The sequence below is a fragment of the Aristolochia californica genome, unplaced genomic scaffold, assembly GCF_029961685.1.
Source record: "Aristolochia californica isolate CCGP_79_NKW_82.1479 unplaced genomic scaffold, dmAriCali1.0.hap1 SCAF_9, whole genome shotgun sequence".
Lineage (NCBI taxonomy): Eukaryota > Viridiplantae > Streptophyta > Magnoliopsida > Piperales > Aristolochiaceae > Aristolochia > Aristolochia californica.
In genome coordinates, this window is record NW_027182290.1 from 2,379,143 (window position 1) to 2,397,618 (window position 18,476).

General features: G+C 37.7%; 4 protein-coding genes across 6 annotated transcripts; 2 read left to right on the forward strand and 2 right to left on the reverse strand.

Annotated features, from left to right (window-relative positions):
- Positions 1-1,810: 1,810 nt before the first annotated feature.
- On the forward strand, positions 1,811-2,321 carry LOC137940170 (uncharacterized). Its single transcript, XM_068785104.1, has 2 exons — positions 1,811-2,013; positions 2,129-2,321. Exons 1-2 carry the CDS (start codon positions 1,811-1,813, stop codon positions 2,319-2,321), a joined length of 396 nt encoding a protein of 131 aa, XP_068641205.1.
- A 3,094-nt stretch (positions 2,322-5,415) lies between these two features.
- Positions 5,416-7,168, forward strand: LOC137941207 (co-chaperone protein p23-1-like). The gene is made up of 6 exons (XM_068786522.1): positions 5,416-5,555; positions 6,032-6,218; positions 6,303-6,462; positions 6,562-6,599; positions 6,693-6,753; positions 6,876-7,168. Exons 1-6 carry the CDS (start codon positions 5,551-5,553, stop codon positions 7,001-7,003), a joined length of 579 nt encoding a protein of 192 aa, XP_068642623.1. The 5' UTR covers positions 5,416-5,550; the 3' UTR covers positions 7,004-7,168.
- Positions 7,169-7,236: 68 nt separating this feature from the next.
- LOC137941206 (F-actin-capping protein subunit beta-like) lies at positions 7,237-10,478 on the reverse strand. Its single transcript, XM_068786521.1, has 8 exons — positions 10,121-10,478; positions 9,178-9,248; positions 8,877-8,990; positions 8,666-8,748; positions 8,506-8,579; positions 8,302-8,421; positions 7,535-7,630; positions 7,237-7,459 (listed from the first exon to the last, which is right to left on the reverse strand). The coding sequence occupies exons 1-8, from the start codon at positions 10,247-10,249 to the stop codon at positions 7,376-7,378; spliced, it is 771 nt and encodes a 256-aa protein (XP_068642622.1). The 5' UTR covers positions 10,250-10,478; the 3' UTR covers positions 7,237-7,375.
- A 321-nt stretch (positions 10,479-10,799) lies between these two features.
- LOC137941648 (uncharacterized) lies at positions 10,800-18,128 on the reverse strand. Of its 3 annotated transcripts, none has more exons than XM_068787150.1 (16): positions 17,951-18,128; positions 17,667-17,726; positions 17,193-17,370; positions 16,937-17,006; positions 16,261-16,306; positions 15,889-15,999; positions 15,606-15,705; positions 14,656-14,752; positions 14,488-14,548; positions 14,252-14,382; positions 13,378-13,438; positions 12,692-12,815; positions 12,329-12,430; positions 12,171-12,239; positions 11,935-12,001; positions 10,800-11,310 (listed from the first exon to the last, which is right to left on the reverse strand). In XM_068787150.1, the coding sequence occupies exons 1-15, from the start codon at positions 18,068-18,070 to the stop codon at positions 11,943-11,945; spliced, it is 1,389 nt and encodes a 462-aa protein (XP_068643251.1). In that variant the 5' UTR covers positions 18,071-18,128; the 3' UTR covers positions 10,800-11,310; positions 11,935-11,942. The 3 variants fall into 3 exon arrangements, with proteins under 3 accessions (XP_068643251.1, XP_068643250.1, XP_068643249.1); XM_068787149.1 differs by having other exon boundaries at positions 12,716-12,815; positions 13,321-13,438; XM_068787148.1 differs by having other exon boundaries at positions 13,321-13,438.
- Positions 18,129-18,476: the final 348 nt, after the last annotated feature.

The window sequence follows — 18,476 nt, forward strand, 5'->3', positions numbered from 1 at the left end:
ACTATCTTTTGTTAGTAATGTTCTTGTCGGTTTAATTTCGCACAATAATCTTCTAATTTAACACTTTAAGCTTAGGTTCCCCCGATTTTCAATTTAAACATCAAATTTGAATGGAAAGAATTAAATTTTAATTAATTTTATTCACATTTATTTATTATCTCATCCATTGATGTTGATTTTATTTGATATTTTTCATTTTTATTGATATTTAGTAAAAATAGAGATAAATCTCTCTCTCTCTCTCTCTCTCTCCGCCTGAAAGATATGTGCAGTCATGTATACAACCCTGGGAACAACTTCTCAATCACGCCCAGATTCCATCGCCTGATATTTTACCGACGAAAAGTCATCCAAGATGCGTTTTAGCCATCCCTAGGGATCACTGTGTTTTCTCCTTTACGAGAAGAACTGGTTGAAATCATTCTAGCCTTAATTTGCATTTATGATTGTGTATAGCTCATGCAAACGACGACCCAAATAAGCCATCAATCTGTTGGGTTTATATACATCGGTTGTTTTCCACAAATCACTCAGGGAAAGAAAAACTGGGAAGTTCTCTCTAACCTTTCGTGTGTTCTTGACTGATACTTTCGGATACATTTCTGCTTCCGTAAAGCATCATGATCTTTGTCTGAGAGGAAAAAATAGCTGAAAACCAAGATAACTTGGAATGTCCTAAATTCGTGACCGTCTGTTTGTTCTTCAGTGGGTAGGAAGACTATTGTAGGCACTGTGGCGACTGAGAATGAGAGGCAAGTACCAAGGAAGTGCAAAAAAGTGACAAAAAAGCTGAGGAGATATGGGACCCGGGATCAAAGCCACAATCAATTTGTTTCAATGTGTTCTTATCCTCTCCGAATCAAACATTCGGAACGCACACAAAGAAGCGTTGGCAGCGATATAGCCGGCGGTGGCGATGGTTGTGAATGGATCAATCACCGATCACTGGCCACAAATCCGTGGTTCGGTAACTCAGGTGACTGTAGGTTGGTGATTGGTTAGCAGATGGAAAACAGAGAGAGAAAGAGCGAGACAGAGACAGACAGAGAGAGGGACCTCGGAGAAGCTAACAGAAGGCGAGCAACAGTGGATAACTCGTCGTCAACTTGTACAAAAAGCTGTCAGCACTGAATGATGCTGTTGAAAGATGGGTAGGAGATGAATGCATGCAGGTAGCAGGATTTAATGGTTTCACGAACCAGCTCATTACCGCCGATTTCAATCCATGACCACCGGACACGGAAGCTGCTGGTTTACCAATTCAATCCCTGTTAAAAATATCCAATCATCCAACATGCTTCAAACTTTAATAGTCTTTATTAGCTTACTTGTTGATATTTTTGCATAGGCAGTGAGGATATTTCTTTCTAAAACTCAAACTACTCTCTCCAATGGAGAAGACCACTTCAAAGGAAGAAGCTGCACCTCTTTGTAGTTCTTTGTTGTTTGGATTTGGAAGAGGCAAAGTCTCTTCCTTCTCTCTTGTCATTTCTTTTCAAGACCACTCTTAATGGGTTTGTAAGTGGGCCTAGAACTTGGAGTAGAGCTTTTAGACTGCCAGCCTAAGCTATTGAGTTGGATGTGAATAAAAAAGTCCGGCCCAGTGATTTCCTGAACCAAATGTCCAATCCTTCCTTTGAGTAAGGTCTGGAAGATGGTATGCTTTTCCTCTATCGACACGTCTCCCCCTACGTGTCCGATGATCCGACGACGGCAGCCCGGAAATCGTCACCACTACAAATAAGCATTCAGTTCCTATAAATGTATTCGAGGTGATAATTGTTTTATTCTTTTCGATCGAAAGGCGGACATGAATAAATTCAAAAGCTTCGTCAAAATCTGCGTTCTTTCCTTGGTTTTCCTGTCTCTGAATCTCTCTGGAGCAGCCGATGAGACAGAAGCACAGGGCCCAAATGCCGCCGAAAGAGCTATGGGATTGGCACTAGGCCCTTGGAACACGATCAAGTCCTCGATTAATCTTGTTTGGCTGTTTTTGAAACCTCCCAATTCCAAGTAATTTTATTCACTCATTTGCATTTTTTTTTTCATATTTGTACAGAATCATTACTCTGAATCCGTTAATCTGCGGTTTCTGTCTTTGTTTCTTTATGATTTCATGAAAACGCAGTATGGATAGGGAAACCCCCACTAGCACAGGAGCAATGATGAAAGATGCCGCAACGAAGAGCTTCGAAACGAGTAAGTCGACTGCGGAGGACGTTGCGAAGGCGGCCGGAGATGCAGTCCACAGAACGGTGGAGAAGGCGAAGAGAAGCGTTTCCCACTCAGAACAAAACCCTTCTGCAAACGAAGATCTTTGAGGGAGATTACGGTTTCTGTTTCTCTTACGAGTGTTTCTGTATTTTGTCGTCTCGAAACTGTAGGGAACTGTGGATTCGGTTACCAGATTGTAAGCTATCTCTGTACAGCTTTCTGTTTCCTCTCTAATGAAGAATCCACGTATAATTGTATTTCAGTTTGGGAAAGATAGTTATTGCCTCACATTTCGATGACGGAAAGCCGACGAAACAAGCTTTATTTCAGATTATAGAAGTTCTGCTTGAAATCGTCTTCTCGCTCCGTATTTTGCTCCCTTGGATCAAAACCGTAAAATAACTGGAACGTCACCACTCACGCAGGGACGGGTCATAATAATAATACAAATTTAAACAAAAAATTCAAACGGATTATAAGAAGATATTTATATTTATTAATATATTAATATATTAATTTTATATTTATTATTATAAATATTAGGTAATAAAACGTGTACAGATAAATTATTTTAATCACAAAAACATTAATTAAAAATATTTTAAATCTATAATGAAAAGTATTAAATAGGTAAGAATATATTTTTTAGTTAATTAATATACATATTTTTTTATTATTTTTAAAAAGAAGGTAGTATAATATGTATAAAAAAAGATTTTTTTAAACAAATTATTTTAAAAAAATAAATTTAAAGGTAATGAAATAAAATATGTAAAATTTTAAAATAAGAAATTAATATTTTAAAAATATTTTTTAATTAAAAAATAATTTAAATTTATTAATAAAAAAACATAAAAATAATAATAATGTGGCATCCTACATGGATAATAACTAAGCGATTCGTTGATGTATCGAGGGACATGTCGTTAGACGTTTTCAGATGCTGATGTGGCATGATGTAAGGGTTTAATTTACCGAGTTAAAGAGATGACAGGGTTCCTCTATCATTCAGCACTGACAGGGTTCCTCATATCTTTCAGCACTGACAGGGTTCCTCCCCCTTAACCGATGGGGAGGGAAGTGGCGCCAGTGACCTCCGTCTCCTCGTTCTCCCTCGTTCGTGTGATTTTTTAATTATTTTTTTATAAAAGGCCTCGTTATGATATTATTTGGGTCGATTAAGGGTAAAACAGTGTCCTACTCTAGGTTGCTTCCAGCTTCTTTGAGAGCATACTTTCGTTGAAAAGCCATTAACGAATCAATAAGAATGCCCGGTAAAATTATATGAAAGATGCGACCCAAGCTTCGCTTTACGGGTTTACCCAGTTGCTGGGTTAAAGAGACCCCAAGCACGATCTCCGACCTGATTTTCTCCTTTCATATTTGCCAAATTTTCAAGGTTCAAATTCAACAAAGCATTCCCAGAAGAAGTAAAACTGAAATACTTGGAAAGAAGAAGATAAAAGAGGACATTCTGGGTCGACGTTTCATTGCCTGCTGAAACCATTCTCCCTGTTGACCATCTCCTCAAAGACCGGCAACCTTCGTTTCTGGGTCGGCGCGTACTTGACGTGGTGAACGAACCGTTCAATATCAGGATCTGATGAGACCGCGAATTCTTCCGGATCCATTCTGATAGTTTTCGCTGCAGCAGTTACGTTGGGATGGTGATACAGGCCAAAAAAGAATACCTGCACACATCATTAATGGGGACCGTTTAATCCGGAGTTTGATCAGAACAACTAAACACAACCAGTGTTAATTTTCTTCCATTCTTTCATATCAAACTTCTGTAAATGGGAGAGACGGAGAGTTACCTGGTTTTGGGGACAGCGAAGTCGTCCGCGATTAGTACTGGACATGGCGTCCTCTCTCCCGTGGATAAGATTTTCAGAGGAGGAGAGACTGTTCGTCCGGGCGCCGCCCTGCTCGTTTACTGCAAAACCACCCATGAAGAATTTCCAAAACTTCCCTCGGAAGTGATTGAATTGCTGAAAACTCGGTTTTTTAATTGTTTGATCTTCGAAATCTTTCGGAGACAAACGTGGAGAAAAATTAGGATCCCAAGTCACAAAGAGATAAACAAGGATGCCGATCCGCTACAATTACCCGTTTGAGAGTTGTAAGACGTACCCCGGATCTATGATTTTAGGATGTTAAACCTCTATTTATTTTATAATAGAAGGTCGTGTTCGTAGAATCCTATTACAATAAAACTATTTTGTTTTAATTACATTCAAATTCTAACTCTTAAAAGATAGGTTATATCATAATTAAATAACTCAATATAAATAGAAGACTAACATAAATAACTTCTTATTGTGTAGGACTCATCGTGATCATAGTAGACCCCACCAGTTTATGTGATCATGGTAGGTCCATATCTTACGGGTTGGGCCCATATTCCAACATACTTGAATATGTGGGCCTTCTTTGATTGTGTTGGCTTGGGCTCTATCTTCCAACATACGTGAATTCAAATCAATGATTATCATAGATATTTAGATATGACATAACTATGATTTAGAAAATATCTAATCAATTTACATGTTTCCCAATGCAAATATATCCATATGTTAGTGGATAATACTCGAATTGGAACAAGAACAAATAGATAGTAAAAACAAATACCCAATAAAATTATATTAAATATTAATATTTTATAAAATATTGAATATAAAACTGTTATTAATAGTAATATTTTAGAATATTATAATATTATCACATATTTTTACTTGCTCATTCACATAAAAATATTAAATATTTAAATTATTAAATAATATGTCAAATTTGAAGAGGATATTTACCGTATCTTAATTTTTTGGTTCAGGTTTTGATCTAGAACAAAGTTTGATAGAATGAGGTTGAACCATTCAATTACCTTTTTAAAGAAATTTATAATATTTTATAAAATTATTTTATTATTTATTAGAATGCAATTGTTCTTATATTTTATATATATGATTATGAGAATTTAATAAATAATTTAAATTTAAATTATTTATTTACGAAATTATTGGCTTTATAAATAAGTAACTTATGGGATAGCTTATTATTTTATATACTAAATAAATAGCATACGAAAATTGAAATAGTATAACGCCTTTGGAGGTGGCACCAAACGAGTAGGGCCATGGCGGTCGGCGCGCTCGTGCGGCTGATGTGGTGAAGACCCGAAGGGTCTAGAAACGTCGAGAGTGCTCTAGAATCTCTCGAATGGCCTTGGAATGTAAAAAAGCCTCTTCCCCCTTTTTTCCTCTTGACTTCTCCGATTTCTTCAGGAAGAAACATAATCGCTTCTATTAATCTGTAAACGGTTTAACACCCTCGGAGAAGATGAGGTAAAATTTCTCCTAACACTCTTTTAGTTCCTTAACCGCTATGCATCTCTGCTTTGATAAAAAAAAAAAAAAAAAAAAAAAAAAAACAGCTTGCGGCGTATGGGTGTTCTCTGTTGTGAAAAAGTTCTTTAAGAGTAGAGCGAGCAGCTTGTTCAAGGATGATATTTCTTCGCTTTTTCTTCATGGAGAACTGTGACTGTATATGCGTTGCAAACTTGGTCCTTCTTTTGGCTTACTTTGGTCGATATAAGATTGCTGTGGTGCGGCGATTCGTATTGGATTTTGCTCACAATCACTTTGATCAATTACAGGGATGACTGTTCCCCTGATTATTGTTTTTCTGTTGTGATTGAGGGGGAGTTTGAAGAACTTTCTTGTATCAAGTAGTCGAATCACAATCAAAATTTCTTGAAGTTGGAAGAGTTGGCTATTTTACTGAACTATGTTTGTATTTTTTTTATTTTTTGTTGTTGCAGCCGACACCCTTTGGTGAAGTGGGCACAGAGAGCTGATAAGGTCTTCATCACAATCGAATTACCGGATGCGAAGGATGTAAAGCTCAAACTAGAACCAGAGGGGAAATTTGTTTTCTCTGCCACGACTGGGGCTGATAACACACCTTATGAAATTGACCTTGATTTGTATGATGAAGTCGATGTAGATGTAAGAAATTTCTCCAACGGTGCCGCTTCATCTATGTTGCAGGAACTCAATCAAAAAAATCTTTATTAACAAGAACATTTGCAGGAGAGCAAGAGTAGCATCTGGCTAAGGAACATACGTTACATCATTAAAAAAGCAGAGGAGAAATGGTGGAACAGATTGTTGAAGCAAGAAGGGAAGCCCCCCGTGTTTCTGAAGGTTGATTGGGACAAGTGGGTTGATGAAGACGAAGAGGAACAGAAATGTGAGTGAGTTCGCAACTCAGTTTCTTTCTTTAGTTCGCCTCTGCTCTTGCTCATTTTTTAAGAATCGGTTTGCTTGAGTTTTGCATTTGATCGTGCAGCTGGAGCTGATACGGACTTTGGTGAGATGGATTTCTCGGTATGTAGCTGATGCTTGCAATATATAAGAGCGATAGAATGCTTCTAAGTATTACTTCAAGCGTCTGATATTTTTCATGTTTCGGAGTTGCAGAAGTTGAACATGGGTGGGATGGACGATTTGGATACTGGTGCAGCTGACTATAGGGATGACGGTTAGTATCTCTACACAGAGAGCACTCCAAGGAAACCATGTTCTGGAGAGATCATTTTTTATTGTCAGAAAGCAATCTCTTATCCTTTGTGACTGAAACTAACGAGGTTTCCCATTTGCCAGACGACATTGATACGGAGGAAGATGAAGGGTCAGCAACAGCCGGTGCTACTGGAGAAGAGGAATCTACAGAAGCACAAAACCACTCTGGAGAAGGCCCTTCTGTCACATCCGGAGGAAAACCGGAGTGAAGCGAACTGAGAATTAACTTTTCATTTTGTTGGTCTCCCTTCTTCCGAGTTTTCCTTTTCATGTAATGAGACCATGTCCATGACCGGACCTGTAGTTAGATTGAAGCAAGCAAATATAAACACAATAATAATTTGCTAACGTAGCATAATCACGACTTGTGCATACTGGAAGAATTTACTAGCATTTTTTTTTTTTTGCTCACTAAAATTGGAAGGCAACTGACTCAAGACTATCAGGCTATCTGAACTTTCATATAATGAGACCCGAACTGAAAACAACCTATTCTAGCTCGACGAGTTGACGATGTAATTCTTTGTAGTTCATTCATAACAAATACAGCTTATTCATGTGTAAGCTTCAAACACTGGGTTTCAGCAGTCTGGCAATTTCATTTGAACTCCCTCAGGGGGTGGTCTTAAGGTGAAAACCATTTCCCTCGTTTTCCCAAAGTATACCTGATGCACAAAAGTTTCGATTTAGGCAAATGTTCGGGCAGATATTAGATATATAAAACGTTTAAGTCATATTACCTGGTCTAGCGAGTTCCGAAGTTTGCTCTCCATCTCTTCAATCATTCTTCCCATGTTACAGAGGTGACCTTCGTCAGTCGACAGATGCATGCTCATCTGCAGCATAATATTCAACACACATGGTGGCTAGATGAATCAGAATTTTTATTGCGTTGTTATTTGTATTTCAAATGGTAATTTGGTAATCTGCTGAGGCTATAGCAGATTCTTAACGTGTTAAATATGAACTTCTTACTCAGACAAGACAAGTTGATTGAATTTGGCACAATACAATTCCAGGAAAAGAGGTTTTCAGAAGCTCATGCTTCAAAAACCACAAGAATTAAGTCCCAATTGTACTAGGATTTTCTGAAGAGTCCTTATTTCACCATCTTGCTGTACACTGACTGAAAACTTTGGTTCTCATTGTAAAATCTGATCAGTGATATGCTAGAGGCATTACAAGCGGTCCCAAAACATGGTATGGAGCACGGTGATGGTGGCGTGCGGGGCAGGGAGAAAAAGAAGGCTGAAGGGACTGGTAGGAAGATGCATGGGATGAACAAACATTGTCAACATTATCTGCTAAGATCCTAAATTGCTGCAAATGTAAGAAGTACAGGAATTTGTAACATGGTAATAGTCTTCATCTTGAAAGCAAGAATTAAATCTATAAAGCATTCACAAAGGTATGGCACTAAGCAGGCTGCAAGTCAAATAGTTGCAAGTCTAATTTCAATAACAGAGACATCAATATCGTAACTGAAGGTCCAGAGATGGCAGCTTACTTGTCTTCTTATTGAACCTGATAAATTGAAAGTATCAGATGACTTCCCATTAGTTGTTAATGATAGCATAATTGTGCTGGTTAAACAGTAATTGGCCATTCCCTCTTCTTCAGGCCCCACCTGTTTAAAGAACAGAGTTCAAATTTCTCTGTGTTACATCATAAAGAAATGCTAGAGAGGATCTCCTAACAAGTAGTTGACTACCTCAATAATATGAATAGCATCCCATATGCCTTCCTCCAAACATCCTCTTCTACCATGTGCTGTCTTTGATCCATCTTCATGCACAGATCACAACACACTGAAGCAATTAGTATGAAGTATCTTAGGACAGTATTTGACTGCTTATAGTGGGAATTTGTACCTTTCTTTATTAGAAAGCAGGCTATAAAGCCTCCATTTTCATCCTCCCACATGTATACAGACGAAATTCCACCCTCATAATACCTATGAAGTCAGATTAGAAATTGCTATTACTCCCTCAGCTCCATCAATTGCTGAAACGTCAACTTCTGTAGGCACATATAATCTGCAAGGAAACAAGAAAAGATAAAGACCAGGGAATAGGACCTCACTGGTCACGATATATAGCAAAGACTTCATTTGCTTCAATTTCAAGTTTCCTCAGGGCAGCAGATGGAAGGGACCCATCTTCCAAGGGAGGGTAATAGTTATTTGACCAAGGCGACCTACAAAAGCAGTTATCCTATTAGACTTTAATTTTTTACTTGTAAACAAAATAACGAATATAACAATTAACATGCATGAATCCATTGTTTTTAAGTAGAACAGGGTTTTTCAACATCTTAGCATCTAAAGCCACTACCCTCATTAAGGAACATCATCTTCACAGTATTATATTTGTTGGAAGTTTACCTGTACGAATCAGCATCCCTGTTGTAATCACACAACAAAAACTCCTTTCCTGAGTCAACATCACACAAAACCTGCTCACATATTAAAAATTCAATTTGAATGAATTATTAATCTTGAGACATAAATTCTTCCTACCAAAATCATGGAATGAAGGCACAAACATCAAATAGATAGTGAAAAATCACAAATTCATCTGGCCAACTCCAGCTTCAAAACACCAGGCAGCGGCAGCAATTCATATTTATCAACTATAGCTACAAGATTGAAAAGTATAAGGCCAACAAGGTTCAAACCTAGCACCTCGCAAGCTGCTTATGATGTAAACTTATATCAAGCGCTGCTGTTGTCAGATTTTCCTAGGGCACTCTGTTGTGGCTCTAAAGATACAATATCATTAGAGTTCCACTAATTCATTATGTATAAAGTCCAGGTAATCTGGGATTACATCTTGAGTTGTCAAACGCATTTCTAGATACTTTTTAAAATTCAAGATCTGTTTAAAACTTTATCTCGCAGTATGTTAAACAAACGAGATGCACCCAAAGAGATGGCAAAAAGTAGAAGATTTGGGCCGCTATAGCTCACCCCACACCCCAGCATAATAGCAGAAGTTACACACAGTGAAACGAGGTAAAATCTCCAAGCCTGTTACTTAAAAAGCTTTCCGCAATTCCAGAATAAAAAACTCATCATTTGCATATTTAGGAAAAGCAAGTCTGAAATGAAGAAAAGAAAAACGAACAAGACCCCAAATCTTCAAGAGACAACGTACAATTACACAATCAAATCACAACGCTACAAAACGTGAATAACAGTAAAGTAGCGGGATTGACCAAACACCAAATTGAAAAACAACAAGCATGAGAAGACAGCGATCAGAATTGAATTAAGCAACGCCATGAACCTCACTAGGACCAGATTATGAGCAACGAAAGCAGCGAACCTGGAGGGGTTGATCAACTTGAGAGAGTAGATCGGCTGAATGGTCGGGGAGGAGGGAAAGGAGAGCGGAGAGCGCAGTCTCGGAGTCATTGGGTGAGATCCGTCTCATTAGATCCATCGCCGCCTCCATTTCTGTCACCGGACACGCGTAAAAAGAGTAGGAGAGAGGGAGAGAAAAGGAGACCTCTGTGAAGTGCGATCAGGGAGCAAATGTGAAAGAAGGCAGGAGAGGGAGTGCGGAAGATGAGGGAGCTTCTTCTTCACTGGTTTTTTTTTTTTTATATTTTTTGGGAAAATCTGTGGAGTCGTTCGCAGGGCGCGTCGTTTGACCCCCAGTTCCTATCGCGGGAAGGATTTGGATTTAGCCATCTATGTTTTTCTTGGAGGTGGAGGCGGGAGGAGCAGAGTGCGATCGGTAGTCCGCGAGTTGCAGTAAATCAATAGAAAAGCGTCCGGGACCCACATCGGTGTACGAGTACAGGATAAGTAACAAGAAGTCGTGTTTTACAATTCTAAAATAGGGACATTGTAGGTATTTGGCGTTTCTACAAAGGTAAATGCGACAAAGCAGAAATGTAAAATACGCTGACTATAAGAGAAAAAATGAATGGCTTTATTCATCTTCTAAACTAAAGATTATTCAAAAAATAATCGTAATTTATTCTACTTTCCCTCTTCATAATTACAATTTCATTTTACAAAGATTATTACTTATTAAAAAAGCGTAAAAATAAAGATTATTCAACTTATGAAGGTTATGATAATAAAATTTGAAATCCAGATCACATCAGTAGCCAACAAAAGCGTTGATTTGTCAGTTTTGCCCACATACTTTTGCAGAAAAGCCCGCCGACTGATGTTTGAACTTCCCAAAAATCGAAACGGTGCTTTGAAGGCACTTCCTCTGGCATGTGCAGAAATGATTGAGAACAGAGAATAACATCCCGAAGACAGATCAGCTGCTCTTGCAAGAAGAAAGTACACACTCGACTGACCAATACCACTAGCACACCTGTCAGGTTAAAGTATACAGACAGCCTTATACTATTAAATTAAAGTAAGTGGTGGGCCACGCATTAATCATTGGATATCATTGCCGATTTGATCAAGAGGGTGAACACATGACCCAAGCCTGGTGTGGGTCGAGTCAATTATTGGGCTGCATAACGAGTTAGTAAAGTTCATTCTGATCTGCACGAAAATAAAAGTTAGGTAGGTAATGCAGAAACCAACATAAATACACATAATAATTGATTTTATCATAAAAATTAAATTAAATGACTTAAATCTGGAATTTTTTCTGAATCTATATTTATTCCTTATATCATTTACTCTTGATTGATGTTGATTTAAGGAAGAAAATATTGAGTACAGGAAAGGTTGGGTAGACTTAAAACCTACCTCATTTTCAATTTTTTTTTTAAATTCACTATATATCAGATATAACACGAAAGTACCACTTCTCTGTAATGCATGTAATGCTTCCATAATGAGTGATGCCGGGATATTTGAGACATGGGATGTTACACGTAACCTGTTACACCCTCAATTTGGTAGAATTTCATTTAGAACTGGTATATAACGCAGTGATATTCTTGTACTATACCATATGGTTGATACAATTCTTGCTGAGTTTGCAGCTTAGATAAATAAAATCTCTGAACTTCACAAATGACAACACACAGTATTCCATCAAAGAGCCTCAAACATGATCATAAAATTGACGATAACAAGCAGAGAGCAAGAGAAGGCTGGACTTGATAAAGCAAAAGAAGGAAACCACTAAGAAGTTACAGTTCGTAGAATTAAGCTGACCTTTAATGTCACGCAGCTTTTCTGTTACCTCTATTGCTAAACTTTGCACGTCTCTCCTCGTATGATGCTGAAGCAGTCCAAGCAGCACAAATCAAAACGTATTTGATAGTAAAGAACAAATAGGATTGTAAGAACATCGAAAATGGAGGCTGAATCCCAGAAAAAGCACTATTCGTATATACAGACATGAAAGCATCTTAAAGTCTTTGATTTATACTACAGGAGAAAGCACTCACGTTCAGTAGGCCGAGAAATAAGAGGAATATGTGCCCTTGTCCTTTTAGTATGCTCCAAGGGACTTCCACCTGCAGATAACATGTGTCACTAATCTGCCAAAATGGAATAAGAAGTTGATCTGGTAATTAAAGACATTTGGGCTATTCTGTTGGTGCACCTGATGAAGATAAGCTTCTCAGGGCCTCAATAAATATACAACCCTGTAGCATGTAAGTTTGAAATTCATTCTTCAAGTGCTCGTGCAATGATTGTCCTGCATCTGCGCACAAAGTACATCTTAGATGTACATGCATATGACGATGAAAATAAGACAGACATTCTCCACACAGTTGTGATGAACTGGGCCCAGTAAGCTTCCCCAACTAACATGGTAGCAATCTTCCTAGCCACTCCTACAGGAATATCAGACAACTCCAGCGAGATACAATGAAATTCAAAAGTTTATTCACAACTCCCCCCCCCCCCCCCCCCAAAAAAAAAAATAATGGTTCCTACTCTCATCTCGCAGTGCTGTAAATACCTGATGAACAAGTGAAGTTAAGACCTTCAAATTCACACGACTGAAGAATTAAAGGAAGTTCAGGTGCCATTGGGTACTGAGGTTTCCGGGGGAATCTGCTAATGTCAAGCAACTCATCAACCACCTGCACCAAATACACTTAGACATCACTCAGAAATAATGATACCTTTTGTAGACAAAAATGCAATATCCATTCCAAGAATTTTCAAACCATCAAGGCGCTTTGAGGCTCTGGAGAAGCAGTATGACAGCATTTGAAAGTTGAAATAGAATGGACACAGCATCTTTTTAAGGTAAGCAAAATCTTTGGGTCTTTCATAACTTTAATGTGTCTAGGGTAAAAATGGGTGAAGGAAAAGTTCATAACAATGATTTTCTCCTCCTAGTGAAGTAACAAAATCCAGTGATAAACAAAATCTTACGGATGTTTAGGACACTCAGATATGATTTTTTTCATTTTCATAATGACGAGAAGATGAGATTTCATTAAGAGAAGCAAAAGAGAAATTCTTCTCTATTTTTCCCTATGTCACTTGTCCTTGGGCAATGTATCTTCAGCAAATTCACCAGTTCACCATAAAAATAACAAGGTGATATAGTTATTTGTAACCAAGGATTCATGTACATACATTGGGAGATTCGAGACCCTGACCAATCATAAATAGCACTGCAACCATGCAACGGACCTGGTGCCAAAGAAAAGCACTACCTTTGATAGTCATGGCCCCTACTTCGTTGCCATAATAACTGCACCATTCAAAAAGCAAAACTTCAACACCATGAGATAAAGGGCAAGAAGCAGCTGAAAAAGACAGGTAACTTCCCCGGTTAGTTTTCTAAAACAACTAACCATTTAAATAAGTAGGGACAAAATTTCAAAGAAACAGAGAACTCTGCCAAATGTTGTCAGAACCAGACCAGCCGTTGACCTGGAAATGTGGCTGGATCCAGTTGAACCACTTGACATCATAATTAGAAAATTATTAAGAGCTAAAAATTAATACATAGATATTAAAACAGCAGGCATCCACCAAATAGTTTGCATGTTAGGGACAAAGGGAAGAGATCTCTCCATCACAGCAGGAAGGGTAGAGTCTGTCTCCCATGTACAGAAAGTAAGGGGGAGAGCGGGGGAAGTCCCCCCTCCCTCTTATTCTCTGCGTGTGGCGAAGGGGTGCTCACCCTCCCCTGCATGCAGATAAAATGATCCCCTCTTACTTTAGATATGCAGGAACCCTCAGGGTGCTCACCCTCCCCTGCATGCAGATAAATGGCTCCCCTCTTACTTCCGATATGCAGGAACCCTCCATTGCCCTGTGAAAGCAAGGAAGGGGGGACAGGCCTGGCTGATGGGACTGGATCACACCTTCAGCGGTCAAAACCACAAAAACCAGCACGGCATGCTGGCTTTTTGCTTTCCCCCCCCTGGTCCTGCAACTTGAGACCAATACAAGTAACCAGATCCAGTTGAACTCGGTTCAACTGACCAGGCCTGACCATACTAGTTCTGCTCATATCAATTAGATTGACCCTTAAAATTTGTAAGCGGATAGATAGTACCTTTCATTACAAGATGAGATTTTGAAAGATGTGATTTTTCGCTTGTAATTGTGCACATTAGCCGCATCCATCTTACAGAAGTTCCTGAAGTCATGTTCACCGATAAACATCTGAGCAGCCAACTCCATTTTCTGCCAAAGTAGTTGAATTGTATCCAAGAACATCTCATCAGCAACACTTCATGGTAAATATAGAGCAAATGATGAATTTTGACATTCTAATACAAATGTTAATACCGATACATCAAGACCTTCCATCCAGAAAAGGTATTTGTACTCCCTGCTAACACAGCTAAACCTGAAATTTCAAAGAAAGTAAATGCTGAGATCGTTAGAAACACTGAAAGAGAGCTTTAAAAAAATGCATGAAAAAATAATAACAATAACAACTGGAGGACAGAGAACCTTGAATGAAAATCTTTAGGAACAGGATACCAGCCTAAGACTCTAATATCTCTTGGAAGGACTTTGTTGAGTAACCTCACATAGTCCATTTCCTCCTCTGGGAAAAGAAAAATAGGCATACTAAATCAGCAACTAGGATATGAAATCCAAAACTATCCTATTTTATGCACAAAAAAAGATTAATGAAAACATGCTATTGAATATCCAAATTCTTGTTCTTTAATTTGCTTAATTATTTCTTTAATGGTTACCCCCACAAATAAATAATTAAGTACATCATATTGGGCTCAACTACACGAATCCTCATCCATAATGCACTTGCCTTTACTACCTCTATTGCTAATTCAGCCTCAAAGAATATGTTACCACCAGATTTTTCCTCCATCTTCTGGGCCCTTGGCTAGTTGAATATGGTAGCCAATTAACCTTTCCTAGCCTAGCCTTCCTTAAGCATTTTCATTCCTCATGTCATTGCTAACATTTTAGGATAATCATCCTAATCTACAGTAAAATATGTAATCCTAATGTGGTTGCATGCCAATATCCACCATGCTCTAACCACTGTGAAATTTTCATTTTGTAGTTCACTGATTCTTCAATCTAATCCTTCTTCACTAAAAGTGTTTTTCAATACAATAACAAGATCTAAGTTTCTATAGAATGAATAGGCTATGTAAAATTTTAAACATCATACGAAACAGCAAAGAAAAATTAGTCTAATTATTGGCAAAGTTATTTTCAGAAAATGGAAATAAAGCCATACAATAACCCATTAAGTATTAAACATCATTTAATAGAATACATGAGGTACGTAGTTGAGCCTGGGAACAACAAGTGCTCACAAAGAAGCAAAATTTGAAATTTGATCAGAACATATTTATTGAATTTGTATCAGTAAAAATAAGTTGCGGTTAAGATTTTGAAAATCATAAAAAGCAATAAAATAAGACCTATTGATGGCAAGATGCTTTTTTCCACTGCATCAGCTACATGGTTGTTTAAGTTCTCTATGCTTTCTCTGCATTTTGATCGCAAAAATAGAGATATCACCTGCATATATGCATAATATAACAAGTTTAGCATAGGATTCCTAGCAAAAAGTGAGATCAAACACATTTTGACATAATGCAAGATGTATGTCTAATTGAAAATAGGAATAATACAACCAAACTCGTTGCTGCAAGAAAATAGGAATTGAAAACAGTGTCTCATTCTTCTCCATATCAAAATTACCTGCCCAATTGCTGAGACCCCCTTATCTGTTCTACCACACCTTGAGTAGCATAAATTGTTTTTGCCACACACCAAAAGCTTGGTCCTCTCCAGTGCCTTAAATAATTCAGACTAGAGAAAAATATAGAAACAAATGCACCATACTACTCAGTTACCAAGTTCCAATAAAACTAAACAAACCCTCACATTTCTTGAATAAAAGCATATTCCTTATTTCCATGAAATGTACCCATCAAAGTGTTGCATATTTTGTTACACTAGCCAAAATATAGATACAGGAAAATATTAGATAAAACTGACAAATGCTTATATGCAAGTAAGTTGTGGATTAAAACAATAATTTGATAAAGGTAATAACATTAGGAAACGCACCTCAACAGTAGGATCCATTTGAGCCTCTGAAGCAAAACCATAAAACCTGAAAATTTGATCTTATTTTTGCTTACTTGTTTCTCAAAATATTCACTTCCAGCAGAAATATTCTCAGACTAAGGAAATTACTTTGCAAAAAAATCAATATTATCCTTTTTCTTTCAAAATTTTCTCATGATAAATTGGCAGAAAAATCATTTCAGCAGAATAAAATTTGGTAGGTAGAGTGGAATATAGGCTTGGAAACTCAACAAAGCAGTTTTTTTTAGAGGTGATAAATTTATTAAAAGAAACAGAGAAGAGATACAACGGCTAATGAGAAGATACAACAACTTAATATGTCAAGCAACCAGTGTTCAAATTCATCCAAGAAACAAAAACAAATCAAAATGCTTTTTGCAAATAAATGGAGGTTCAATCAAACTCTCAAAAAACATTTCTCTGAAAGCATGAAAAAGAAGAAAATATTTTCCATAAGCTCATAAAAATCCAAGGTTTTTCTTAATCAACCTCATTGCATCTTAAAATTATATGGAAATTATAATCCTATCCTTCAATAAAAAACAGCACAGTTGAGGCAGCAAGGACAGTTTATCTACACAGTTTATGCTATAGTATCAGCAATCTATTATACAGTATAAAATAGCTTCAAGATTAAATTATGCTAGACATGTACCTCTGACCAAAGTACATGATTTTTAAAGCAATATATCTCTTGGCATACCCATCCATACTCCTTGTGCAACCTGAATGCAGTAAATTTTATAACGTCAAATAGATGATGTGCTGAAACTTGCTGTTTATCTTTGATAATAACAGACGTTTTCACAGTTAAAAACTAATTTCTAATTAAATCAAAAAGGAAAAACAAAGCTCTTTTATAAGATGAGTGATTTCCATCATCACAAAAACAAATCATAGTGGATAATAACCTGATATTTTTTCAGTGAGCTCTTCATTTGAACACCTGATAGATTTTCCATCTTGCGACCCCTTGAGGGGTCCAAAAATATTCGGATGGCACAGACTGTTATTTCGGCCCTTCTCAGAACGTACTGACTGTCTGTTACTCTTGTTGCTAGCTTCCAATTCATTAATTTTCCCATCGACCTGGAACATCAGGGATCCAATCAAATCTCCTAGAAAAGAAGCCGTAATAGACCAAAAATCAGTTATAAGCTATGTCTGGACTTCTTAGTAAGGGAGTGGCCTTCGTCTTTATGTAGAGCTCTAGTTCCCTTTTGCGTCCTTAAAGCTTCTTACCACCACTTCAAAAAAATACGATTACATAACACTTTTACCGAAATTTCACAAATAGGATCTGTATTTAATGTCCCTTCCTATAAAAACTGCAGTCAAATGTTAACTCTTACAAATAAAAATATTCAATGATCGAAACAATGAACCTGTTGACAGCGGCAACTCGCAATCTGGGATGACAACCTCGCGTTCTCTTGCTCCAACGCCTGAATTGAGAGCGAAAAGTCCCAAATAGTCAAACGAAATGACAATAAACTGAAACAGAGAACGCACTATCGATAGATTATCTTAGTAGCCTTACTTTTAAATTTTCGGAAACTGGTTGATTGCTTGAAGAAAATTGAATGAAAAGGTAGATATAATGCTTCAATTTTGTATTAGCCAAACATTCAACTGCCTAAGTGAAACAATGAAAGAACAAAACGGGCACCTCTACTCTTTTATAAAGAGATACGAGCCGAGCCTGCAGCTGGAGGAGGGAATCTGCACCGTCTGCTTCCTCAGTTGCAGGTTCGGAATCCTCTAAACGCAGATTACCACTCTCCGCCATTGCAGCTGGATCTTCTAGGATTTGAGTTTGCCGCGCTATTTCCTAGCAACGAAACCGCCTTTTCCTTCAATAACTTGTTGAGAAATGGGCGACGTCAGATAGTAGAAAACGCTTTTTATGCTAGTTGCAAATGTTACTCGACCCGGACAGATGACCGAATCCGATCCAAACCGGTTCAATCGGGTTTGGCCATCTAAACCGGGTGCTGTTATAATGATGTCATATTCTAATAAATAAATAAATAAATTGGGAATGACCAGGGGTAAATATTGATGAAAGGGAGTGAAATTTTGAAGGAAAGTTTTCTCCTTCTTTCCCAAATCGAGACTAAGGTAGGCTGTTGAGCTTTGGGGGAGGGGCGGTGGCGGTGGCGGTGGCGGTGGTGGTTAACCTTTCAGGAGGACAC